A 27,434-nucleotide genomic window follows, 5' to 3' on the forward strand; every position below is an offset into this window, starting at 1 on the left:
AATTCCCCATGGAAGCTCAATTCTAAAGCGCCACAGGGGCAATTCAGATAAGAACAACAGCTCAGGGGGGTGGGGCTAAAGCCCCCCATTATGTTTTCCTAACCTGAAACTCCGGGTGAGGCAAATAACACCCTTGAGGCCATTTCAGTTTGAGAAAATGGTGATATGGAGGCTGGACCTCTCCTCCTCCATGCCATGATCCTATTCCAAATTGGCCACAGTCTCAAGACTGAGCAGCAGCAGAATTAATGAGACCATGAGAGGGGACACAAAGAAAGCCTGGTCAGAGAATCAAAGCTGCTTCACAAGTTCTTATTGGAATAGATGGTTATTCAAGTATGAAGATCCCAGACTGAAGGGCTTTGAAGGACTAAAATCTTGAACTCAGAAACAAATATCCCATCCACATAATACTCTTAGAACAGGCATAACGTTCGTGTAGTGGCTTGATCTTGACACTAATCAAACTGCCTCATTTCGTACTAGCTGATGTTCCCAGATTGTCTTCAGATACAGCCCCACATAGTCTACTGCAGCATGGATCAGTGTGGCTAGTTTGGTGAAGATAAGAAGCTAATCTCTGTGCTAGATAAAGCTGAAAAAGAGCAGCTTTAACTAGCACACGCCCATATGTTTTTAATCTCCAGAACAACTGTGCTAAATCTGTGCAAACCATTAAAGATAACAGGGCTTTTGGAATCAAGAAAGAAACAAAGCTCTTTTCACCATCTATATTACTTGTTCACACAGTCTCCCTCCAGGTACATACTCCTGCAGACAGCTATCAAGTGTGTACTGAGCAATCATGGATAAAGCCAACAGCAATTCCATGACCACAGAGGCACTCTTCATAGCTTCTGCAACCACCCATTTCTGCAACTGGCCAACTGACATGTTAGGTTTCTCCATGCAAATGCAGACTCCAAAATTGCCATGGTTACTCATTTGGAGGGGGGGAACCCCTTGTTTTGGGATCATAATTATACACTACCCAACCAATACCTCAGTGTTGTACACACACATCCAGTTACATGCTGTTTCCTCAGCATATCAAAGCAAACATATTCAACCAACAGTAAACACTAATTCAGCTAGGGTTCAAGTAGCGGTGGCAGGCCAATGACCTGAACAGCTGTGTCAGGATTTCAAACATCCTTCAAACTCTAACCTTTATATTTACCTTCCCTTAAAAAGCCCTTTGAATGCCCCTAAGCCGTTTAGAAGAGAACATAGCAATTGTTGATGGATGTACTATTATTTTCAGGAGGTTATGTCATACATTTAGCATTTGGTGTTTATTCATGCTACCATTCTAGGTAATCCTTGCCAAATAAACAGTGCCAGCACTGGCCTAAGCACTACAGTGAAAATGTGTAGAATGCGAAGGCCTATCTTGGAACAATTTCAATAATTAGAAAAGGTGACCATGCATATATATTTATGTGTTTTCAAGATAGCAAAGCAGAAACCTATACCTTAGGTGAAAATCTTACAAGAATCCACGGCACCCTCTAGTGTTAGAAATATACCATGTTCTTTTTGAATACTAATTTGTATTATAAACTTAAACTATAGTTGAACTACTCTTGGAATCAAATCCAAGAACACCGTGAGACAAATATTCCTAAATGACTTCACTCATCTACAGAAGGCCCCCTCTCCCAGATCAATTCATATAACCAGGAGAACTAGAAATGTGGGTTGACAATTAGTGTATCTGTGGATCTGTATCAGTGTTAGTGGCTGCCTGATTGCTTCAGCAAATTCTCAGCTCACTGCTCAAACCTATTTTCTTCAAATTATCTCTTTGGCAGTTCTTGAAGTAATCATACTCCTTCATCAAATAACCATGTCTTTATGGATCCCATGTTCTCAAGCGCTGATTTGTTCCCATTAATTTGAGGGATGTATGCATTTGTTTTGCTGATTTTCCTTTGCAGCTAAAATATGTTGCAGTACATCAAATGCAGCTTCAAACCCACTCATGAGCCTCCAGAAGCAGATTTGCAGGGAGCATGTGGAGCTGCATTGAAAGGGGGGAGCCCTAGGGCATACATGGCATCCTTTGGATTTAGTTAAGGGAAAGTGGGTTAAGGGTCATGGCTCCATCTGAACTAATGAACTGACAAGCCTGCCTTCCCAATTCCACAATGTAGAACCCACAAAATAGCAACTAGTTAACCCTACAGGTAGATGACTTGGGAAGACAATGGCAAACCACCACGTAAACACAGTCTGCCCAGTAAACGTCATGATGTGACATCACCCCACAGGTCAGTAATGACATGGTGCTTGCACAGGGGACTACCTTTACCTTTAACCCGACAGGTAACTATTATACTACACAGGTATAAAATGGACAACCTTGGAAGATAAATGTTTAACCTGAAAGGCAAAGGGCTTAAAAAAAAATATTTGTGACTCAAGCCACACAGCCCCCTGATCAGTTTGCTGCTGGGCGCAAAAAGCTGAAAATGGTATTTTTGGAGGTGTAACTTGGCGCCTGCCAAAAGGGGCATTCCTGGGTTGAAAGGGATTTGGAAGCTGCCTAAAGGCAACTCTGCCCCTGGGAACGCCCCCTTCGGTGATGGCGCAAGCTCCTGTGCCAGAGATACACTGCCAGCAAGGCTGCACTGATGCCCATGGCTCATGCTGCTGCATAGCTCCCCTGTGCCAGCATCCATGCCAGTTTGGACGGTGTAAGTGTCCCTTACACTGCCGTACAGGTCACGCCTCCTCCTCACCTATTTCAGCCCCTCATCAGGATTGGACGGTTAGATAAAACAGAGTTGCACTTACCTGTAACTGGTGTTCATCAAGGTACCTGGTGCAGACACAAACTGGGACTGTGCCTGCATGCAGACCTGCCACCAGAAGGTTTTTTCTAGCTCTTAGCCTATTGGGGGTGCCCCTCCCCTTGGAGTGAGTGGGACAGCTTCCTGGCGAAACCGTCACATGTCTCCCAGGAGGCGCACCCCCATCCCCTCAGTTCCTGTCTGCGGCCACCAGCCCAAATAGGACAGAGATGGCAGTAAGAGAGCTCGCAGATGGGCAGGAGGGAGGGTATGTGTGAGCTCTAGTCCCGTGATAATCCTATAAACAGACTTCAACAGACAGGCAGTCCAAAGAAAGCTGATTTATTAAAAAATCTACAGGTAGCAGAAGCCAGGAGCAAAAGGATACTAGTAAAGATGGTAAGTTCAATACATGGCATAAATAGATGGGCTAACGGGAGATAAGTCTGGGTACCATGGCAACCCCCCTCCCTAGGGTTGTCAGGAGCTCTGGAAGTTCCAACTGGAGAAAGTCAAAACAATCTGGGAGCCGGCCTTGGTCGGCACCTGGTGTAACCACAGCATACCATTCTCAGGCCTATGCCTGGCAGTATGTGTGTCTGCACCGGGTACCTCGATGAACAGTAGTTACAAGTGCAGCTCTGTTTTCATCTTTGGTCCCGATGCAGCCCCACATTGACATTTTAGCAAGCTACTCACATGTGAAGGTGGCGGGTGGTGATCTTACTGAAACAACGATTGTAAAATAGCCTTGCCAACCTCTGCCTCTCTTCTGGCTTGCAGATCCATCGCATAGTGTCTAGCGAAAGTGTCCTCCGACAACCGTGTTGCTGCTCGGCATATCTCCTTCAGGGGAACCATCTTGTGGAAAGCTGCAGAGGAACCTGTGCCCTGACCGAGTGAGCCTTTATCCCCAAAGGACAAGATGTCTTTCCAGTCTCATATGCCATAGAGATGGCTGACACTACCCAGCTAGAAATTTTCTGGGAAGAAGCTGCCTTCCCCTTCTTCTTACTGGCATAACAAATAAAAATTATTTCTAATATGTGTAGCTTCTCCTCTGCCTCTGAGGGTGGGGAGAGGAAGAAAACTGGTAGGACATATCTTGTGCCAGGTGAAATTGTGACACCACCTTAGGTCGAAATTTTAAACAAGGGTGCAGTATTACTCTCTCACTGAACACTCTTAGAAATGGGGCATCCATTCTTAGGGCTGCCAGATCACCTACCCTTCCAGCTGAGGTAACTACCACTAAAAAAGCAACCTTCATGTACAAAATATCCAATGGGCAAGTAGCCATGGTCTCAAACAGGGGCCCCATCATCTAACAGAGGACCAAAGACAGTGACCACTGGGGGACCAAGGTCGGCACCGGTGGAAATAGATTTAACAGGCCCTTTAGGAGCCTCTTTAAAAGGGGGTGAGACAACAGTGTGTATCCATCTATAGGCTCATGGTACATCGAAATTAGGGATGTTGAAAAAAAATTCGTATAGTTCGGATTCGGCAAAATTTGGCCCATTTTGATTTGGGCTGTGCTGAAGTCCGAACTCCCCAGCTTCGGATCCCCGAAATTCGGGCGAGATCCGGAGTTCGGGGGAAAATTCAGGCCCCCCGCACGCCTTCAGGGGACTTCCCTGAAGGCGCGGGGGGGGGGCGTGGATCTATTTAAAGGGGCATCTATTCATGAGGGGCACCCAGGACTAGGGCAGAAGTTTCTCCAAACTGAGAAGAACTCCCCAGTTTGCAGAAAATATCTTTTAAAGAAGATTAACTCACAAGATCTTGTGAGACCACCTCATGAGATTTTGATTACCATTTTGAGTTGCCTAGGTAACCCCAGATAACATAGCCTAGACACCCCCAAGGTGACTCTTGGTGCTTTTAATTTATTTTCTGTTCTATTTAATTCCCTTTGGGCATGGGGGAGGCAGAAGTAGGAGTCAGAAAGAAGGAGAGAGAAACTACATGTGCTGTGAAGAGGAATGGAAACAGGCTGCAGGGGCTGAAAGGGGGAAAGGACAGGAAAGTGGTACCTGGGGAGAGTGGAGTGGGGAAGGAAGCAGAAACTAAGGCAAAGGGAGATCTAAAGCAAGGGCCACAAGGGGAGAAGAGAAGCAGTCACAGCAAATGTGAGAAAGCATAGTGAAGGGTAGGGCAAGTGAGAGCCAGCAAAGATTCCACGTCCCCCCCCCGTGCACCTTCAGGGGACTCCCCTGAAGGCGCGCGGGGGGGGGGCTTGCAATAGATATGTGCCTCCTGGCTGGGAGGCGCAGATCTATGTAAAGGGCCCCCCGCATACCTTCAGGGAAGCCCGTGAAGGTGCGGGGGGGGGCAGAGGGGTTTAAAGACCCCCCGCCCCTCTTCCCAGGACTCCCGGGAAGAGAGGGGATGGGTTGTCAAGCCCCTCTGCGCTGTCTGCGCTGGGAGGGCAGAGGGGTTTAAAGACCCCCGCCCCTCTTCCCGGGACTCCCGGGAAGAGGGGCGGTGGGTTGTCAAGCCCCTCTGCGCTGTCTGCGCAGGCACGGCAGAGGGGTTTAAAGACCCCCCCGCCCCTCTTCCCGGGACTTCCCTGAAGACACGCGGGGGGGCCTTTAAATAGATCTGTGCCTCCCGCCCAGATTTTCTATAGTGACGTTTATTCTATAATTTATTCTATAGTGACGTAAGAAGGTTGAAATAGACGACCAAGTGGCCACTTTACAGATGTCCTCCACAGAGGCTTGTCTTGCGAAGGCTGCAGACGTCGCTGCACTACGCACTGAATGTGCTGTAATGCCCTCCGGAACCGGAATCCGACTGGAGGAGTATGCTTGGATAATGCATTGTCTGATGGCCTAGCTGATTGAAGACTTAGATTACTTGTTACCCTTGCTGGCCGGCGACAAGGAGATAAACAGCGCTTTAGTCTTTCTAATGGATGCCGTGCGGGCGATGTAAATCTTTAAGGCCCTGTGCACGTCCAAGGTATTCCAGTCCTTCTCCATTTGGTATGGATTTGGGCAAAAGGACGGAAGGTGGAGCTCCTGGTCTCTGTGAAAGGGGTATTTACCTTTGGGCGCAGAACCACTTTGTCTTTATGGAAGACACATAGTCCCTTGTTAATGGAAAGTACGCCCAGTTCAGATACTCTTCGCGCCGAAGTGACGGCTATTAGGAATAGCGTTTTCATCCTGAGTAGGATCATTGAGGTCTCCTTGAGAGGCTCAAAGGGCGCCTTGGTTAATGCAAACAGTACAATATGTAACCGCCAGGTTGGAAATCTGTGTACTGTGGCTAGAGAAACTTGGGTTGCTCCCTTCAAAAAGGCCCTAATGTGAGGATGGTGAGCTAAGTCAAAGCTGTCCAAAGAGGGAATCACCATTGCGATGGCGGCTACTTGACGTTTCAAGGTGGTGGCCTTAAGTTTTTGTTTCAGTCCCTCATGCAGAAAGGATAGGACCTGAGACGTCTGTGGGTGTATAGGATCTATTGATTTCATCCTGCACCACCGAACAAAGACCTTCCAGGAGCAGTTGTATATCCTTCTAGTGGAGGAATGACGTGCTTCCATTATGGTGTCTACTACATCAGAGCTATATCCCGCATCTAAGAACCGCTTCCTTTCAAGAACCAAGCAGTCAGTCTGTACCATCCTGGCTTTGGATGGTATAGAGGACCCTGTGTCAGGAGCTGAGGATCAACAGGTAATGTCCATGGCTCGCGGATGGATAGTTCCTTCAGGGATGGATACCAGGGCCTTCGAGGCCAATCCGGAGCCATTTGGATCACGCTCGCCTGTTCCCTTCGAATCTTTCGAATAACCCGAGGTAGCAGAGGGAGAAGCGGGAATGCATATATTTGGCCATGGAACCATCAGTGCGTCCATCTTCTCGACCTCTGCCCAGGACAAGATGGGTTCCGTCTCCTGGTGTAGCCTGGAGGACCGAGAGCCCCGTTTGTTTAAGTGGGCTTTGGCCGAGATGTTGTCTGTGCATACTAGGATGTGGTGACCTTTCAGAATGGATTGGAAGGAAAGTAATGCTTTCCAGATCGCCCTAATCTCTAGCACATTTATATGTAGGGGCTTCTCCTGCACTGACCAAATGCCTTGGGCCATGTGTCCCTCTAGGGTAGCCCCCCAGTTCTCCAGGCTCGCGTCGGAGAACAGCTGTTTCGGTTCTTCGTGAAAGAATTCTAGGCCCTTCTGCAGGCTGGAAGATCTGGTCTGCCACCATCTGAGACTCCGTCTGACTTGCGGTGTGACGATGACTGCCGTTGTCTCTTTGGCTAGGATCTGTAGCTGGTAGGGACGCAGGAGCCATTGAAGAGGCCTGGCATGAATTTGGGCTCACAGAACACATCCGATGCAGGCAATCATCAACCCTTGTAGTCGAGCAAGGGACATCAGTTGCACCGACGAGGACCTGATGACTTCTTTGGATTCGCATGCAATCTTGCTTGCTTTCTCCGCTGGCAGGGAGACCGTGTACTCCAAGGTGTAAGATGTTCTGTTGAGGTGACAAGCAACTCTTTTCCCAATTGATGAGATAGCCATGAGATGTTAAGGCTTGAATCACTCTTTGGGTATGTTCTGAGGTGGGCGTCACCTACAATGCGACCTCCCTGGAAGGGGTATGCCACACTCTTAGAATTGTACCCTGCTTGCCAGACTCTTAGCCAAAGAGCTCTTCTGGTGGCAGTAACAGAAGCCAGGGCCCTTGCTGCAAAGGTCATTGAGTCCAGCGTGGTGTCCGCCACGAAATTGGTGGCCTTCAGAACTCTGCTGAAGCCCTCTGCCACCCTTCTATTTTCACTGGGAATCAATTGGATGAGCTTCTTCAGCCATATCAAGGCCGCCCTGGTGAATATGGAGGCTGTAGCTGAAGCCTGAACAGCTACAGCTTCTGCTTCATGCATTTTCTTACAAGTAAAATCAGCCTTTCTATCCTAGGGTCCTTAATGGTCCCCATGCCATCATCATACACGAGTTCTGGTGATTGCAGGGTTGCGATGGGACCGTCAACCAGAGGAACCTTGAGAAGATCCATGGCCTTCGGGTCCAGGGTATAGAACTTCCTGACGTTGGCATGGAACTGGTGATTTGAAGTGGGCTTCTCCCACTCCAGTTAGCAGCTTTCTAAAGTAAGCTGGGAAGGGGAAGTAACGCTCTGTTCCTCTACCACAGGGAAATAAGTCCTTATGGCCCACAGGTCCCGGTTGCCCTTTAGGGTCCTCTGCCTGCGTCTGTTGATTAAGATCCAGAGCAGACAAGGCTTTTGCCAAAAGGGACTGATAGTCATCACTAGAAAACAGTCTAGTCTTTTGATTATCTATGGGAGGTACCTCTTCGTCAGAAGAGAACTCCCTTTCTTCTTTATCTTCCATATCAGACCCCTGTAGGGAGTCAGAAAGATCATGCTGTCCATAGTCCAAATTCACTTGTCCCCTCGCCTTTCTGGCTGCCTTGGTTGGCCAAGGGCCACTGAGATCTTCCTGGCTCTGCTCCCCTTCCCCTCTAAAGCTAGGGTGCCCAGGAGAGCCTTGATGGCTGGCACTGATAAGGGAAGCCTGAGTGGCAACCCGTGATAGGGAGGAAGAAACCTGCAGGCCCTGCAAGTGGTCTCTAAGGGCGCTCCCCACAACTGCATTAATTTCCCTATGCACGCGAATCCTATTTTCCTCATCCCCCCAAAAAGAATTAGAGGGCAGGTTACCGACCGCGGCTGTCCGTGCGGCTTCCTGATGGTCCTGCGCTCCGTCAAAGTTGGTCTTGGCTCGACGGAGCGCTGCTGCGGCGTCTTCAGGGGCCGGAGCCATTTTTGCGGCTTTTTCTCTCGGCCCGCTTTGCCGCTTCTTTTTGGACACTCCGGCCTTGCTGGAGGGTTCCTCATCGGCAAAACCGCGTTTGTGGCTGCCAGGTGGACTGGGGCCGTCATTCTGATCGGCCGTTAATTGCCAGTCGTCATGGTTGCCTTGTGAGAGGAAATCGTCCCCTCTTAAAGAAACAGTGTCTGCCTTTTTTTAAAAAAATTTTTTTAAGACGAACAGAGAAGGACTGGGAGGAATTAGCGAGGAGGGAAGGAAAAACAAGAGGTAAGCCACTCACACACATGGAGAAATAGGAACAAAGAGAGTAAAAGGTACAGAATCTAACTCTCTAGGAAAAATGTACTCCCCGGCGAAGGCAGGAAGAGAAACTGAAAGGGATGGTTTCCCGCCGGTGGAGCAGGGGACGGAACCCTTTTAAACCCTTTTCTTCCTGCCTCCCCAGGCAAGCAAATGAGAACCACCCAGAATTGAAGATGCCCTTCCCTCAGTGGAGAAGGGAAATTTATATTCTTGTGCTCTGTAGTCAGACAATCCTTGCTCAACTATCACTTTTTTCTATTTATGAATTTGGTGTAATTGTGATCATTCTGCACCCACATAAAAAGCCTAAACTTGACCAATGCAACCCAGACGAACCTGAAAGAGGTCGGAAAAGGCCTGAAAGTCTTAATTTGAATCACAGTCTCTAAAAAGGTAAAAATAGATTAGTTAGTTTTCAGAGGATCTGGAACACTTTCACAACTCACAGCAAATGGGTCTTATGGGGGAGGGTGAACTAGGCTGGAGTAAACTCCTCACTGAGGTCTAGCAGTTTAGGACCTTGGCCAGCTGAGTAAATTCTCCAGTGGTATAGAACAGAAAACAGAAAACAGAACCTTTATTGGCATTAACATTAACAAAGCAAACATGCAAAGCAGCTAGACATGGATCCAAAAAGAATAAATACACACTTCATCGGCAAATATTATAATAAACAATTAAATGAGGGTTCCCCTCCTTCTTTCTCCCTCCTTTAGGACCTTGGCCAGGAACTCGGCTACTTGAGTGGTAACTTCAAAGCTTTTGTCATCCAATAAATGGGCTATGTTTCCAGTAGTCATTGCAATAGTAAATTGAGGAAGGGAGCTAATTAAGCTGCATCGAAGCTGTGTGAAAAGTGGACAGTACAAGAGAATGTGTTGTATTGTGTCAGGTTCTTTGCATTGACACCTACAACATCTTGCTTCACGTGGTATTCCCTTGTATCTACCACTAACAACAGCTGAAGGGAATATATTAAATCTGGCCAACAAAAATGCTCTACGGTGAGAGGGTATAGTTAAGTTAAAAAAATACTGGGCCATAGAATTTGTTTGATAAGAAAGGCCTAAAAAACGAGGGGAGCAGATACCTTCAGCACCGGCTTTTATTATTTGGGAATCACTGTCCCATATCCTTTTTTGGATTGTCCTAAAAATATATAATTCACTGGAATTGGACAAGGAATCAAGATCAATCCCGAGTGATCTGATCCTATTTAAGATAAGCCGAGACCATCTAGAAACAGTTGAGTCAGTATGTAAAGCTGCCAATAAACTATTTGGGGGGGATCGAAAATGAGAGCGTAACCAGTATTTGATTGTAGTGATCCAAGCACCAGATTCTATCGTGTGCAGTCCCAGCTCAGCGCACAGAGAGAAATAACAAACAGAGTTTGTGACGCCAAGGATGCGTCTCAAAAAAACTGCCCTGAGACGCTCCACTTCTTTATTAAAACCCTGGATCCAAACTGGGATTCCATACAAAAGTTGCGGGATCACAGTGGCTTGGAAAATCTGTAAGGCGGCCGGAACAAAATGGTTACCCTTCTTATAGTAAAAACGAGTTATTGCAGCCATCTTATTTTTTGCCAAGGTTAGGGACTGATTACGGTGTGCAATCCATTTTAAATTATAATGAAAAGAGACCCCCAAATATTTAAACGTTTTCACTTGTTCGATTTCTCTTCCCTCAATTTTCCAAACTGATTGCTTCCAAGTCTTAGAAAAGATCAGGATCTTGGTCTTATCAAAATTGATAGATAGAGAATTCCGTTTACAGAATAGGTTAAAAGAAGCTAATAAACGTTTAAGACCCATCTTTGAAAGGGATAGGACTGCTGCGTCATCCGCATATAACAGAATAGGGACTTTCTCAGAGCTTAGCTTAGGTGCATGACCATCAGTATTAGCTAAAAAAGCAGGGAGATCTGAAATAAATAAATTAAATAAGGATGGTGCCAGTACACAGCCTTGCTTTACGCCCTTTGTCACCGGGATTTTTTGGGTTAAAAGGCTCCCCTCATCGAATCTAACTTGACAGGTATTGGATGTATGGAGGTTACGTAATAAAAACAAAAGGCGTTGGTCAAGGCCCATATGGCATAGTTTCTCCCATAAAATCTGTCTATTGACTGTGTCAAACGCTCTTTGAAGGTCGATAAAAGCAACATATAACTTTCCTCTAGGGAACTTAAGATATTTTTCTGCCAAAAATGCAAGAACTGTGCAATGATCTGTTGTAGAATGGTTAGGTAAAAATCCAATTTGCTCTTTCCCTGGGAGATTATGAAGGGCCATCCATTCAGATAATTTCTTGAGGAGATGCTTGGCATAGAGCTTTCCTATAATAGACAAAAGACTAATTGGTCTGTAATTTTCTGGTTTGCTGGGATCACCTTTCTTAAACAATGGTATTATGATAGAATTCAGCCACGAATCTGGGAGGATACCAAATTTGTCTATAAGCGTGAAGAGGTGTGCGAGTGGCGGGGCCCACCAATCGGAATTACTCCTGAGGAGCTCTGCAAGAATACCATCGGGTCCCGGGGCTTTGCCCAATTTTAAGCTAATAATATGTTCTCTTATCTCGTCACAAGTGACAGGAGGCCATTCTGGAACATCAGGGGTTATAAAAGATTCTCTGATAGAAACCCCTGGGGACTTCACATTAAAAACATTAGAATAGTGCAAAAACCATGCCTGAGCATGAATTAAACTTGCAGAGTTGCCGCCAACTGAATAATTAAGTCCTGAAATTAGTGACCAGAAAGCTTTGCTATTTTTACTATTAAATGCTTGGAATAACTGCGACCATTTCTCCATAGCAAAAGCATGTTTTTTTCCGGCTAGCAAAATTTGGTACCCCTTTCTCTTTTCGCAGTACACTGAAGGGACCCAAGGTAACAGGCCTGAACGCATCAACTTAAACAGATGGCGAAGCTCTTTCTTTGCAGCAAGGCATTCAACATCAAACCAGGTGCTATTTAGGCATTTAGAGGACCTATGACTAATTGGTTGAGCAAAGTCGCCAAGTCTGTCAACAATATTGTTATATATTGACAATGCCACCATTGGGGTTTCAGCATTTAGTAGTTCATTAAATAACTGCTGCCCAGTATCACTATGTATCCATTGCTGAATTTGGGTCGCAGTAGATGGAGACCATTTAATCATCTTATACTTGCTGACAGTGTGATCCTGATCCTGGTTCGACAAAAAGGGCTTGGCTGGTTCACAACTAGTCTTAAGAGTCAGGAGCAAGGGTAGATGATCACTTTCTGATCGATTGCCAACTACATAATTGACAATGTGATCACTTAGGTCAGCTGAATGGACTGCAAAATCAACAACACTACAACCGGGCGGGGAGATATAAGTGTACTGGCCAAAGGGATCATATTGTAAAGAACCATTCAGTATACATAGATTAAAATTCACACAAAGTTCCACCAAATGATGACCACTCTGATTTATAACAGAGTCTTTTGACGACCTAGGGGCTAAAAATGGGAATGGTATGAAATCTTCAGCATCCCATTTCATAAAATTAATCAACTGCATATTATTATGGCCCAACCTGGCGTTAAAATCCCCAGCAAGTAAAAGGGCAGCTTCAGGTCTTGAATCTAAAAGTTTGTTCAGATAGGCATTTATTGTGTTCCAAACTGATGAGGATGCAGTACTGTCAATAAAAGGGGGAATATAAATATTAACTAATATAATTGACAGTTCCTTGGTGGGTAAGAGAAATGCCTGAGCGAAAGGGGGACAAGTATCTAGTTGCCTAACTTTAAATTTACAGGAGTTATTAACCAAACAACACAGGCCTGCTTTAGGGCGGCCCTTGATGTTAGTTTTATGAGCTGGGAGGGCATATGAAGTAAAGCCATAATAGGAAATATTAGTAAGAGACCAGGTTTCCTGTAAAAAAATAATATCAAAACCCTTCAAAAAGTTTAGCAAGTCAGGATCCCTGCTTTTGCTTCCCCAGCCAGCAATGTTCCAAGATATAAAGTGACAAACTTGACCCTGAATTCTACACCTTTTTTTAGTATTAAAATTTAGTCAGTCTAGTTCAGATATTGTAATTAGGGCCCTGTCGTGTTCTGAACAAACACAGCCATTATTGGGGCATTGCAGATTATCACCGAATAGTGATGCAGTGGTATAGCTGAAATAACTTTGTTTTGCTACATCTTCCTCCCAAGAAATAATTCTAGAGGAGCAGCCATATTAGTCTGTCGCAGCAAAAAATAAATAAATAAATAACAGAAGCCTTGTGGCAAATTAAAGATTAACAAGTTTTTATTCTAGCATAATTTTTTGTGGACTAGAGCCCACTTTTTCAGATGCGTATGACATTCGTCTGACAAAGTGGCTCAAATCTATTTATCTTGTACATTTTTATTCTGCCCTTCCTTCCTCCAAGGAATTCAAGGTGGTACACATGTTGCTCCTGTCCTCATGTTATGCACACAGCTCTGTGAATAGGCCAGCCACAGAGAGAGTGAGTGGCCCGATGTCACCTAGGCAGAGTGGCAATTCGAACTCAGGCCTCCTGAGACACTCTAACCCCTGTACACAGACCCTAGCACCAAGCAAACTTAGGTTATAATAAAAACTTGTTAGTCTTTAAGGTATCACAAGATCCCTCCTCAGGTTGTTGACGATACAAAAATATAAGTACCATGTAAGTCAAGTTCCTTGAGATATGGTGTGATGCAAATGAGAAGCAATATGCAATGTATCAACACAATATATCAAAAAGAGAAAGTTGGAATATTAGTTCAACTACGTTTTGCTACTAGATTTCTTCATCTTTCCAATATTTTATGGAGGGAAAGTTACTTTAGCATTATTTGGATTCAAAACAAAAGAGGTTGAATTTGTTTTTTAAAAAACTTGTATTATTATTCTCCTAACATCAACGGTCTGAATGCAGGCTCCTATCAGAAGTGAAAAATCACATATCTGAATACTGTACTGAACAATGTCTGACTGTAGTTTGCCACATGCTTGGCACCAGTGTACAATTTCTCATAAGCAAATTAATCTGAAGTCAGCATGGTTGATTTTTAAGCCTCATGCACCTGGCAAACATGACCCTAACAAGCCACTTTGCCTAAAGTGATGCAAACATGGATGTGATTACTATCTGGAAACTATGAATCTGTTTCCATTACCTAGAAGAAGCAAGAATGACAATTGCTCAAGCTGTGATGAGCTACTGAAATACCCAGCAGCATCACAATCTTAGTTTTGCAAATCCCTTTCAGGAAGAGAGGAAATTGTCATTAATTGTGTACGCCCAAATTGCCAAAAATGATCAACCATGAATACCACACATACACACACACCACTCATCAAGCCACTAGGCATAACAGATTTACTGAGAGCTGAATGCTGGGAGCAAGATATTAAATACAGGGCTGGATACAGACTAAACTGGCAGGGCCCCCTCATGTTGTTTCTTAGGGTGTTCTCCCCCACCCTTGAGCAGCATTTCATGGATATCAGTGAGCTGGGAGGGCAGGAAAGTTATGTTCAGTTGATGGAAAATTGAGTGAAATGTGAAATGCTAAGACTCCCATTGTGCCTATCTTTCACAGTCTTGAGAGGACCTTTTTGGAAACCGTTTCTTATGACCAAGACCATTTGGTTACTCTACAAGTTAACTCTGAAACTAGTGAAGGTAAAAGATGATTACTCACCGATCAATCACCATCTCTTTCTGCCTCAACAACCCTTCTTTGATTTTCATCAGGGATTCCCAATTGCTGAATTCCTGAATACCTGCAGCTGGGTAACCTTGATGAGATGATCCACTTAGAACCTAGATAGAAATGCACATGAGAAAATTACCATCAACGAACTACAAAATTAAGGAAAATCCCTCCATATATTTAAAAATACTGCTGAAGTATTTAGTTGAGAAAAACATAATTCTACTTTAGAAATCGCTTCAGGAAGCCTACTGGAAACCAATCTTTCCCAATGGGTCTTGGGTGGAACATGGCTTGGGTTATTTTGCACTTTATAGAAGTTTCCACCTAAGCGGTCTTGTTTTGTACTTCAATGTAAATGGAAGCTAGTTGAAGAGTTACACATTGGCTTCTACATTCTGGTTTTTCACTCTCACCAAAAACCTTTCCAGAAAATTACTATCTGTATTAACATCACATCAGCTATGCTACCGACAGTCTATGTTGTGTAACAGAAGTCAGAGAAAGAGTATCCTATAGCTTATAAAAACCACTGAGATGAAGACCTCATTCTTGCATTTTAATTTTATGATGGTGATGAAAATCAGCTCTGTTGAATGGAGAGAAGTGTATGCATGAATACATCTTGAGACCTGACAATGACACAAAGATCTCACTTGCTATTTCAAGACAGCACTTCAAAATAGCTTAGCTATGCAGCCCTACAAAAATAACTAGCTTGTGAATCAGATTTACACTTCAGCCATTAACTTTACATAGATGTAACTGCCTGAAAAGCACCTACTTTTCTTGCATCAGCTATGATTAACTTCCTTCCCCAGCATCAGCTATGATTAACTTCCTCTCCCAGCTAATAGTTAACTATCAAATACAACATGTTGGGAACTTATGCCATAACATATAAAATAATGTGAAATAAACTGAGTATTCTACCCAAAAGATAGGTGCACTTGGAGGAAGCGCCAACAACAGTGGGAATGTTCTCTACAATAACGGGTGTGGGGGGGGAATACTCTGCATTTTTCAGACTAGTTTTTTTCCTATGTGGCCTGGAGAGTTCTATGCCCATTACTACCTATTGCATTTGAACCAGTTTCCCATAAATTACCTTAGAACTAAGGGTGCAAGATTGTAGATACTCTGCTATCCTGAATATATAACATATGTGGGGTACAGAGCTGAGGGGTATATGCGTAGAAAAGTAAATCTGTATAATTTTTAACCATTTTCTTGATCAGACTTAGTTGTTTATCTTCCCTGTTCCAAAACATACACATTATTTTTCCATTACTTGCATCCAAGTTTTTCCCACCGCGGTGCTATAAATATACTCTCTCTGGTACTGTCCAGAACAACAAAGCACACTTTATTCATATAGAGCACATTGTGTTGAATATTCTCAACAGGGTCCTAAGCAGATTCAATTGTATATTAAGAAAAGATAGGCCATCTGATATTTCTAAACTAAGAGACAAAGCTGCACTTTTTTTTTTCCATTCTGGAAGAATTCCCCATACCCTAGCAAGTAATGGTACAACTCCAAATGGAAGCTTTCTGAAGGCTTTAGCTGAAGTGTGTTTGAATATGATGCTATTTGTCAACAAATGAATAAAATCACAAGATGGTTTACATATCACCTGCATATCATCTATGGACCAACTAAAATAATAATGCATATCATCAAAGAAAATAATTTCTTTAAATCCTGCACCAAATGCAGTTATGTATTTACCAGAAAGCCTTCCACAATATTCTGGTGAATGTTATGGATAACACTTCTAGGTGGTACTTCAGATGACATTCAAAGCAAGTGTGACTGGAATTTTCCACAGATAACAGAAGGTCTTTCCTAAGTATAGAAGCACTTGTTTTATTAAGAGTTCATATTATCTTCCCATTATATTTGAATTCACTAAAGATCATCACACTCTTTACCTGCTTCTGAAGTTTTTTAATGCATCATAGAGCAAACTCACACTATTAAAAACTTCAAGTAGTCATGCAAAGCCAAATATTTTGCTTGACTAGCTGACAGCTAAATAAGGTCCCATACATATATAATTGCGAAAGGATAGCCATGTTATTCTTTCAGAGCAAAATAAAACAAAAGCCCAGTGGCACTTTGAAGACTAACAAAATTTATTTCAATATTATCTGTTACAAGTCACAGCTCAGTTCTTCAGGTACGTGAAGGAAAAATCACACTGGGGATTTTTCTTAACAGGAAGCTTACGGGGGCGGGGGAGAGCCATGGAGAGGCTTGGTGTCAATTCCGCCATGACACTTTCAAGTATAAATTCTGAATGTGAGGAGGAAAGGCAGGAGAGGAGTAGAAAGGTTAGATGTTAATCCCATATGCCATTTTGAATATGAACCTTTCCAGCTGAGATATTTTACTGTGTGCCACCATCTTCAAAGGTAAGACAGTGGCTAGTATAGACAGAAGGAACTCTCCGAGCCTACTCTTTTCAGGTTCAGGTACAAAGGGAAGCCTTGTTTCTCCAAGACCTTCTGTGATAATTAGTGCTATCTTTTATATATATATAAATTTTTATTGAGTTTTTATAACATAAAACAAAATAAACAAATACAACAACAATATTAATAAAAATATACTAATAAAAAAACAAAAAAATATAAACAGAATTTTTTTGAGTATCTATATAAATTCAATAATACAATCTTGATTATACCATTAAATAATCTAATAAGATACCCCCTAAACCCCCCACCCACCTATAACCGTGACCCATCACCAGACTTCCGCAGAAGTGTCTGACAGTTCTGAAAATTTACCCATAAAATATAAAGATATTAAGAAAAATCTAAATTCTATAACTCACTAAATAATTTAGTAAAATCCATTTTTGCCGGTTTATCCCAATATGTGGTGGCCTTTAACCATGTATTATTAAATTCTTCCATGTCCTTTCCATATAGGAATTCTGTTAATTTGGCCATCCGCATATAAGACCATAATTTCTCTCTCCAGTCATTAATTAAAGGTTTATTTACTTGTTTCCAAATTTTTGCAATTACAATTCTTGCAGCTGCAAAGCTATATTGACAAACAACTCTATCCTTATTATCAAAATTATGTTGTGGGATTCCCAGTAAACAAAATGCCGGTTTTCTTTTAACTCTATCATTAATTAAATTATTGATAATTTCCTTGATAACCTTTTCCCAAAAACTTTTAATTTTTTTACATGTTCACCATGCATGCATAAATGTACCCTTTTCCTTTCCACATTTCCAACATAAACCTGTTTCCCCTTTTTTCATTTTTTAAATCATCACTGGTGTTATATACCATCTATAAAACATTTTATACATATTTTCCCTAATAATTAGTGCTATCTGATGGTTTTATTCTTCCTATTCTCTGCTGTTCTAGCCCTTCTAACTGCTCTTCTGTGGCTTGGTTCTTACTTTATGCAAGATACTGTAATTTACAACATTCCTGTGCTACCTTTGGACCCAACTCAGGGTCCCTAAGGCAGCAAACGTTATGATATTAGAACTACTAAAGGTGTTCATTTTAATTGTAGTCTTATTTTTAATGTACTTTTAACTGCTTGAGCCCTGTGAGAACTTTGATTGTAAAGCACGTTTATATGTGGTGGTGGTGGAATGTGCTGTTAAGTTGTAGCCGACCTATGGAGACCCCATAGGGTTTTCAAGGCAAGAGACTCCAGAGGTGGTTTGCCTGCCTCTCCTTTCTGGTCTCCCATCCAAGTACTAACCAGGGCCTACCCTGCTTTGCTTCTAAGATCTGACAAGATTGGGCTAGCATGGACCATCCAGGTCAGGGCATGTTTATAAATACAGATCTTAAAATATCTAAGAATGAATAACACTGTGGCAGTTTGCAACAGTGCCTTTTAACTGTGTTTACATGATGCAACTATATGATCTGTACAATGATAAAGTATAAGGGAGTTTACAAATGCAGGATGTCCCAAGAGTTACACACAAAGATTCTGCACAACTGATGTTCAGAACCTATAACGAATTGTGCAGAAGCATCTCAAACTGGGTCCCACCAGGCTCAGCACAGCCCTGTACATGAAGACCATGGGTTAACTGGTAACTTCTTAACACAGTTGCATTTATAATATACAACAGTAGGGGATAAGCTGCTGTTTATATATGAATGCTCACCTGCACTGTAAAGGTGTGAAGTCCCTGTAAAGGAAATACACCCTGCATTTCCTTTTGCTACAATACTGCACAACATTGGCTCAAACTTTAATTTAGGCTGCGGCCTAGTTACCCCTAGCAAATGCATTTCAAAGTTCTGTTTGTAATCTGTGAGAGGGGGGGGGAAGGAACTCTCTCAAACCCCCTTCCCTTTGAAGCTTGCTCACTGATGGCCCATCTGTCTCCAAGGTGATACATCCTGTCACACCTTAGCCCTCGCTGACTCTTGGGGTCTCCTGATGATTTGCATTTACTGCAGGAATGCAATTTATCCCTTGTCTTCAAAGAGTTGGCTAGTGACATGACATATATGAAATTGGTGTGTTGTTTTCCTGAGGAATTCATTGGCTGCTTGATCACCAGCTGACGAATTCGGAAGGTATAAGAATAAACTTCTTCTGATATAGTTTTCATGAAGCTTGGGAGGGGGACATGCTGGTCATGTCTCCAAGCGATCATCATCTGGCAACCAGGAAGGACTGACGCTCTGCGTGTTAGGACCAAAACCTGGGTCTTGGTAACTATAAATCAACTAAAACCTTGCATTTGCTACTCTCTTGGAAACTTTGCCTATTTTGCCTGAAACTTAAAGAACTACTGTGAAGTTAGAGATTGCTAAGATTTCTTGTTTTTATGCTATCTGCCTCACAAACAATTTCCTTTCTGTAACGAGCACATTTTATTAAATAAACTTATAGACTTTATATTGAAGTCTGAGAAACCTTTTTTGGGTCTCAGGGCTAAATCCAAGTGCCTGAGTGTGTGTGTGTGTGAGAAACCACCTACCCTAGTGTTTTGTGGCAATAAGCCTCCCCTGGCAGAAGCTCTACTCTGCAGGGACGGTTTTTGCTTGTTTTGACTTTTGGGAAACTGGCTGGGGAAGAGTAGCTCTCAGCTCATCCCTGGGAAAGCCAGCCTTTTGGAATTGAGAGCTGGTGGCGAAATACCTGTACTACGCTCAAAGGGGGAATCCTGGGGCACAGTAAGGAATTTGGGTTTCCTTAGGGAAACATTTAGTGACTTTGAACTACAGAGGAATCGGCCTGCTGGAGAGCAGACCGAGTCTCCTCGACAAGGTAGCAGAGTCTACCCGCATTGTGCTTTAGGGAGAGTCCTGAAGCCCAGTGGGGAGTTTGGCAACTTTTGACCCAAGGAGGTACCGGTTTTGCTGGAGGGCAGGCCGGACCTCCTTGACAGTCCCCACCAGGATGTACCACATAATATTTCTGAGCATGTATATCAGCACCCACCTACACGTTGTACATACCTAGAGAAGAATATGCTTGTGTGAATCAATTTTTACTCTCAAAGAAATGTATGTAGCATGGCACCCTTGCTCTTAAGAAGAGTGTATTATTTGAGGTCAAAACAAAACAGATGAATTTTTAAGACCAGTTTCTGTTCTTACAAGTGTTCCGGGCAAGCTGGAAAGAGAGAGGGGCTGGAGAGGGGGGCCGCACCCATTTGGAGACGCTCCAGGCAAGTCGGCAAGTGAACGGAGCTGGGGGAAGGAGGCCTGGAGTTGCGATGAGGAAGGAGAGGGGAATCCCCCCACAAGTTTCGCAGGCCCCCACTTGTATAATATATCTACAGCATGGAATTAGAAAGTTCTAAGGATGAGATTTGATCCTTCTATGTGTGTTTTAACTATTTATCGCTATTTATAACTGAAACATCAGGGATATACAACCATGAAAAGATGCTGGATGAGAAACATACAGAAGTGTAAGTATTATTATTTCACATGCCTATTTATAATAAAGGAAGAGAGATTCCATATTGCCTTCACTCCAAATGGCTCTCACTCAAAACAAAGTTTTTTAAAATGAGACTCATATATGGCCTCTTGTAGTAAGACAACCACCCTGACCTGGATGGCCCAGGCTAGCCTGATCTTGTCAGATCTCAGAAGCTAAGCAGGGTCAGCCCTGGTTAGTATTTGGATGGGAGACCACCAAGGAATTCCAGGGTTGCTGTACAGAGGAAGGCACTGGCAAACCACCTCTGTTAGTCTCTTGCCATGAAAACCCCAAAAGGGGTCGCCATAAGTCGGCTGTGACTTGATGGCACTTTACACACACACAGTAAGACAACCAGAAATCTAGGGATGGAAGTCAGGAAGGTTTTCCATGCTGGGAACCTAAAGACTCTCTAACAATTGGCAGAATGGTACATGTGATTAATGCTGCAATCCTATCGTATCCTGAACTCAGTGGCATTTATTTTCAAGTAAACAAGCATAAAACTGGGATGCACTTTCTATTAAAACGAATGAAACTAAACTCTGTGCACACCATTTTTTACAAGTCTGTTTATTATATTTATATCCTGCCTTGCTTCTACCTTGCAACAAAGTGGCTCACACAGGATATGGCTGCAATTCAGTAATCTCTTGGTGCCCACAGCTCCACAGCCTACTAGGGCAAAAGAATTCCTTCTGTACCTGAGAGTGCAGACGCCTTGCTTCCATGAGAAATTCTCTCACCTGATTATAGCCTAATGAACTGATAACTTTGTGGTTAGTAACCAATAATGGATCTCTTATTTGATACATTAACATGTCTAATATTGAATATACCTAAGCCTATGCCAGCTGTAACCAGCATCAAAGGAATGCCACACATGCATTAGTTTAATTTACTGTTCTAAAAGGATAGGATCAGAAAACACCAAATAACCAACACAGTAACTTTTATTTTTTTATCAACATGCCATACAAAAGGAAAATAAAGGCAAACTGAATAGAAATAGCTATGTGTTTATTTTCATAAGCACTGAAGTCATACTCATGTTGCATATAAAGAGGTAAGAATGTTTTGCAGATTAGCAGCACATGATCCAGATTCCCTGCCAAACCTGCTTTATTCAGAACTAGTTTTGGATTGTATGGCTTTCTCAGGAAAATGTACCATACGGGGCTGGTCAGTTCAACACATGACCCATCACTTCAAAACACAGCCCACCAGTCACCAGCTGTACCACCCAGGTGTTTGACAACCTGTTTTTGCAGTCCCAGGCAGGCAGCAAATTCAGGAAATAAACTGAGATCATGGTGGACTGCTCAACATGACTGTTATTGGGAGGGGGGGTGTCAGGTCTTTGGTTTTTACTACACGCTACAAGCTGTAGGGGTGTGTGTAGGACAGATTTAATATACAGCTGCCATTATAGAGAGCTTCTCCTATCTCAATCCACAGTGACATTTTACATTTGTAACATATCCATCCCTGGGGCCTAACGCGCCAACAATTTACAGCATATTATCATCGTGCTCGGTGTGTGTGTTTTGGATGCGTATTCTTCATTTCCGATCGCACTGTGCCTGTTAAGACTGCTCCAAAGACGGTTTATCATCATATCGTCATATCGCACCTCCAAAGTAATAGTCCGAAAAGTTGAGAGGAGGATTGTGGGGGAGCACTGCATCATGTCTACGTCACTGATGCTTCCCCGCCTCCCCTCCCCCTTTTTTTCATGCATGTGCAATATCATTGATCCGAAGGAGCGCTGTACGCCATTAAGAATTGCCTCATTTGCACGGCAGGAAAACCCTAATCACAACCTATGTAAGCATTCCCCCCCCAAAAAAAAACCCCAAAATGAGCGTTCCTTGCACAGTGCTAATCACAGAGCGGCCGTCTTTTCGGACGTTGATCCAACAATCTTGCATTTTTTCGTTGGGACGAGCACATTAAAAAATTTTTTTGAGAGCAGGGAGGCATGCTCAACCCTGGCAGCGGGAGAAAGAGAGGAATAGGCAGGGAGAAACTTTGTGCCAGGAGGAGAGCCCTGACTTGTGTGTGTGTGGTGTGCGGGTGCTCTCTCTATCCCTCAGTCTCTCTCCCTTCCTCCTCCTGCTGCTTCCCCCTCCCCCATCTGCCGCTCGCAGCAATTTCGCTACTTTTCCAGCCCTTGCCCTCCTCTGCATTCCTTCCCCCTCAAGCCCACGAACCGTTTACAAAATCCACTTCAAGGACATTCCATATGAGGGAAATGTTTGATTGGGACCCTGCACAAATAAAAATGGTTGATCTAATGTTTCAACGTTCCCGTGTTCCTTTGTAAGACCACAAGCACTTAAGGGGGGATCGGGGATTAAGTAACAATAATGATTGGTGGATACAAACGGGAGGGGAGGGGGAAGGTGGGATGGGAGGAGAAAGGCTTTTCATTGGGTGTTGCAAAAAGAGGGGAGGAGAACTGAATAGCGTATGTAACTGAACGCACCCCTTGGATTGCCAGTTTTGAAGCGACATAACGAAATACATCATGGTATAGGCATTTGGGGGGGAAAACAGATGTCTGGCGCTTCCAAAGCATTTCCAAGCCGAAATGGGAGGTCTGAGGTGCGATCTAACCTGGATAACACATTTTTTTAAACGTAGTATGTACTGAGTGCGTTAAGCCCCCCTATCAGTCACATTTTTCTCACTTCTTTCTTCAAAGGAGTTCAGGGGAGTATTACAGTTCCCATCTCTTCTTATGATTAATATGCAACCATATACTGCAATTTACTTACTTCATTTATACTCCACCTTTCTCCTCAAGGGGGAATCAAAGCAACTTACATAGTCCTCCCCTCTATTTTATCTTCACAACAACTCTCTCAGGTGGGCTTGGCTGAGAGTGTATAATTGGCCCAAGGTCACTGAGCAAGCTTCCATGGCTTAGTGTGGATTCAAACCTGGGTCTCCCTAACAAGGTTCAAAAACTGCTAGCACAGGAATGAGTAGCACATGTGTCGGTGACCAGGAGCCATGGAGGTATGTGATGCATGGGCGCTGGCCCAGCCCATGCGGCGGACTATCATCGGTACAGGGGCCCGTGTCGGCATGAAAGGGGGTGTTCCTAGGGCTGGGCCGACATTAGGCGGCTTTCTGAGGGCTTTGGCCCGGGAACGCCCATATTTTCTGGAGCAGTTATGCCAGCTAAAATCGTGGCACAGCCCATAGAGCCCCATTATAGGTGTCTGACAGTTCACCCCCCCCCCCAGTGCAGCCATGCCCCCTGGGCCCAGGTAGCTGAGGATGCCGACCAAGTAGTCAGCCAATGGGCTAGCAGTGGAAGGAGGCCAAGCCCCCACAGCGGCACCCAATAGTGGAGCACCAACCCCCTCATAAGCACCAGTCCCACCACAGCAACCTTCCGGCAGGTAAGGCATGCAGGGCTCAGGATGCTGACCGTCAGCTCCCAGCTGTGAGGACTTAGCGCGAGCAGTGCAGCACTCATGGTGGCAGTAAGAGCACAGAGAGCACAGTGCACAACAGGGCTGGCACTCTGCACCTGGAAGAGCAAAGTCCACACGCTCTGGCTGAGCTCTCCCCTCAAGTTCTATTTCAGGTACAATAGATGCACAGGCAGGTCCTGATGGGGTCCCCACGGCATGATAGGTAAGCTGGGCGATGCAACCCCCAACCACCTTTTTGGTCCCCCTCCCCTCTTGTGGGGTCGGCAGCCCTCATGGGCCTTATGGCTCTTTTGCTCATCAGTGCCAGGCAGCAGCAAGAGCTTTGAGGGGGTGGTGGTGGTGGCTGCTGTTGCTGCTGTAGAAGAAAAAAGAAGAATTGGTTTTTTTATGCTGATTTTCTCTACCTTTTCAGGAGAATCAAACCAGAGAATCAAATCAATCTCCTTCCCTTCCTCTCCCCACAACAGACACCTTGTGAGGTGGGCGAGGCTGAGAGAGCTTGAAGAGAACTGTGACTAGCCCGAGGTCAACCTGCAGGCTTCGTGTGTAGGAGTGGGGAAACCAACCCTCTGACCCCTGTCCTCACCAAAGGGAGGGTTCAATGCTCTGGGGCAAGGACAGAAGGGTGGGAGATGGATGTGCAACTGCTTCCCTTCCCCTGCAGTAATGGGCCACTCCCAATGGTCACAGAGGGAGGGTGTTGGGGTCAACAGCAGCGCCCCAACACTCACAGGTCTATGTATCCCCAAAGACAACTCGCACTCATTATGTTTCAGAGGTGCACAGCCCCCCTTGAGAGAACAGCAAGCTGGACCTGTCAACAAGTGCTGGTGTTTGCAGTAGCACCAGGCAGGAGCTGGGGCCAGATGTTGGATTGGCGAAGCTAAAGGGGGAGGGGCTGGTGGCACCAGTGCTACAGACCCCTCCCCTGCAGACTCCCAACTGGACCAGTGGAACATCCTGAAGGATTCATCAAGCGCCCACCAGGCCGCCCATGGCATCCTTCTGTGGCCATGCATGCTGTTTTTTCTCAACAGACTGCTGTGGGAAGCCATCCAGCAAGTGAAGCTCTGCATGCGACTGACACCCTTTCACTCCACCCACGGGCTCACCCGCTAACCCAGCCTCCATTCATAATGCATCTTGCCCTGTCAGATGTCTTCTCCTGTTGAAGATCACCCTTCATGGAAACCCGCTGCAGGAGTGAGTGGAATGTGAGCTCCAAGCAGGCCCAGAGGTGGAAATAGATGCTCGATACTCCCATGCCCGATTCCCCCCCCCCAAAAAAATAAAGTTTACTTGGCTTTGACAACCATGTGTGTGCATCTCTGTCAGGTTGGAAGGGGGGCTGGTGGATGGAATGGTTTGGGACAGGACTCTCAAAAGCCACCTCCAACATAAGCCACTGCAGGCTGACTGGGGAGTTCATCCCCCTCCCCCGATAGTTCCAAGCTAACATTGGCACTCCCCTGGATGCCAAGCCCTCAACCGAGGGTGGCCAGATCCTGGCCAGAAATACCTGGAGATTTGGGGGGGGACGTCTGTGGAGGATGGGGTTTGGGGAGGGGAGGGTCTTCAATGGGGGCTCATGCTATGGGGTCCACCAGTGTCTCCAGGGGAACCGATCACTGGCGGCTGGAGATCAGTTGTAATCCCAGGAGATCTCCAGTCACCGCTTGGAGGTTGGCTACCCAACCTCATCATCAGCACTGCAGGACACCTCCCAAAGGGCCGAGAGGCGGCCGAAGCCCCAGGAGGGTGGGGTCTCACATTGGTGAAGTCCATGCATCCAAAGATGGGGAGGGGCTGCAGCGCAGAACAAGAGGCATCCTCCAATCAAGGGGGGCTGCCACCTAGAACACAATGGGAGCGTCAAGTGTCACCCTGGGGAAATAGTCACCCCTGCCAGTGGGCTGCCCATCCCTAGCCACTTGCCTCTCTCTCTAGGGTTTGGTGCCTTCTGAGCTAGGGGGACCCACCCTGTTGTCGGGGTATGAAGAGCTGCTGCAAGTGGCTCGGGTGCACTTCATGGGGCAAGCTCTGGTTGGTCTCTCTCCTGGCAACCGTGGCAACAACCTCTGGACACGGGCTTTGCTCAGAATAGCACAAGGTGCCACCAAGGGGCAGACACAAGTGGAGGGGGTCTTGGGCAACATGCCCCACTCTCTGAGACCCCTGCAAGGTATGTGACTGCCTCCCCAGCTCAGCTGGTGCCTCGACCTGTCGAGTGGGGTCGCCCTCACCAGGGTGGGCTCTCCTCTGGCTGCTGAAGTCACCATTCATAGAATCATGAAGTTGGAAGGGACCACCAGGGTCATCTAGTCCAACCCCCTGCACAATGCAGGAAATTAACAACTACCTCCCCCCACATCCTCAGTGACCCCAACCCTCCCCCTGCCATGCAGGATCCCGCAATCAAAGCACTCCCGACAGATGGCCATCTAGCCTCTGCTTAAAGACCTCCAAAGACGGGGACTGCACCATCCTCTGAGGCAGCACACTCCACCTTCGAACAGCCCTCACCGTCAGAAAGTTCTTCCTAATGTTTAAGTGGAATCGCTTTTCTATTAGTTTAAATCCATTACTCCGTGTCCTAGTTCACACCCTGCTGCACCACCGTGGCTCTACCCCTCCCTCTTCCACCCCAGCCTCTGCCCAGCTCGCTTTGCCATCTGATTTTTGGGGGGCAACTAAGGTTTTGGGGGTTGCACCCACAGCATGGGATGGGGGATCAGGACTGGCAAGTGGTGTGCAGTTGTGGGCCCATCCCCCCGGTGGCTGCCGCTGCATGCGAGACTACAGGTGTTGGAACGCCATGCTCCCCTGGTGCGTGGTCGGGGTAACCCACTCAGGGCTGGGGGGGCAGAGCCATCCTCTGTCCTCCTTTGCCTAGTTCCACCCCTCTATCAGGCTCCAGGGCCCTACCTCTAGTAGTTGTAGGACATGCCTGCCCCATGAGATGCTTTGCCTAGTCCCGCCCCCTCCCTGCTTCTACCTGCTACGGCTTCCCTGCTGCCCCCTGGTGGCTGCCTGCCTCCACGGCAGCCTGGTACCTGGCTCCACCCCCTCTGCTCTGGTGCACCCACGCCGACGTCCACCTCACTGTTATTTTGATTGAAATGCTGATTTTGCAGAGCTGGCCGCAGCAAATCTCTTAGGAGGCACCTCAGTTGCGCTCATGCTGCACCATCCACTGCCACAATGCAAGTACACCCCCCCCCCCGGATCGGGCTGAAAGTTTCTGTGAAACTTCATTACAGTTGTAATTAAAAGGGAAGGTACTCATCATTTTAAACAAATACGCTGTTTGCTTCCAAACATATTGTGAATACGGAAATTTTTCTATGTGAGTATTTTTCTGTGTGGGCAATTATCTGTGTGGGCATTTTTCCGTGTGGGCATTTATGACAGTGAG

At 45.3% G+C, this 27,434-nt stretch overlaps 1 protein-coding gene across 2 annotated transcripts in view; it reads right to left on the minus strand.

Moving 5' to 3' along the window:
* Positions 1-27,434, minus strand: part of CEP85L (centrosomal protein 85 like) — a 177,582-nt gene that overhangs the window by 47,509 nt on the left and 102,639 nt on the right. For both annotated transcript variants that reach the window (XM_056856534.1, XM_056856535.1), the window contains one exon: positions 14,617-14,738. In XM_056856534.1, coding sequence (XP_056712512.1) covers positions 14,617-14,738 — 122 coding nt within the window. The remainder of the gene's footprint in view (positions 1-14,616; positions 14,739-27,434) is intronic.

The sequence above is a fragment of the Euleptes europaea genome, chromosome 10 (assembly GCF_029931775.1).
Source record: "Euleptes europaea isolate rEulEur1 chromosome 10, rEulEur1.hap1, whole genome shotgun sequence".
Lineage (NCBI taxonomy): Eukaryota > Metazoa > Chordata > Lepidosauria > Squamata > Sphaerodactylidae > Euleptes > Euleptes europaea.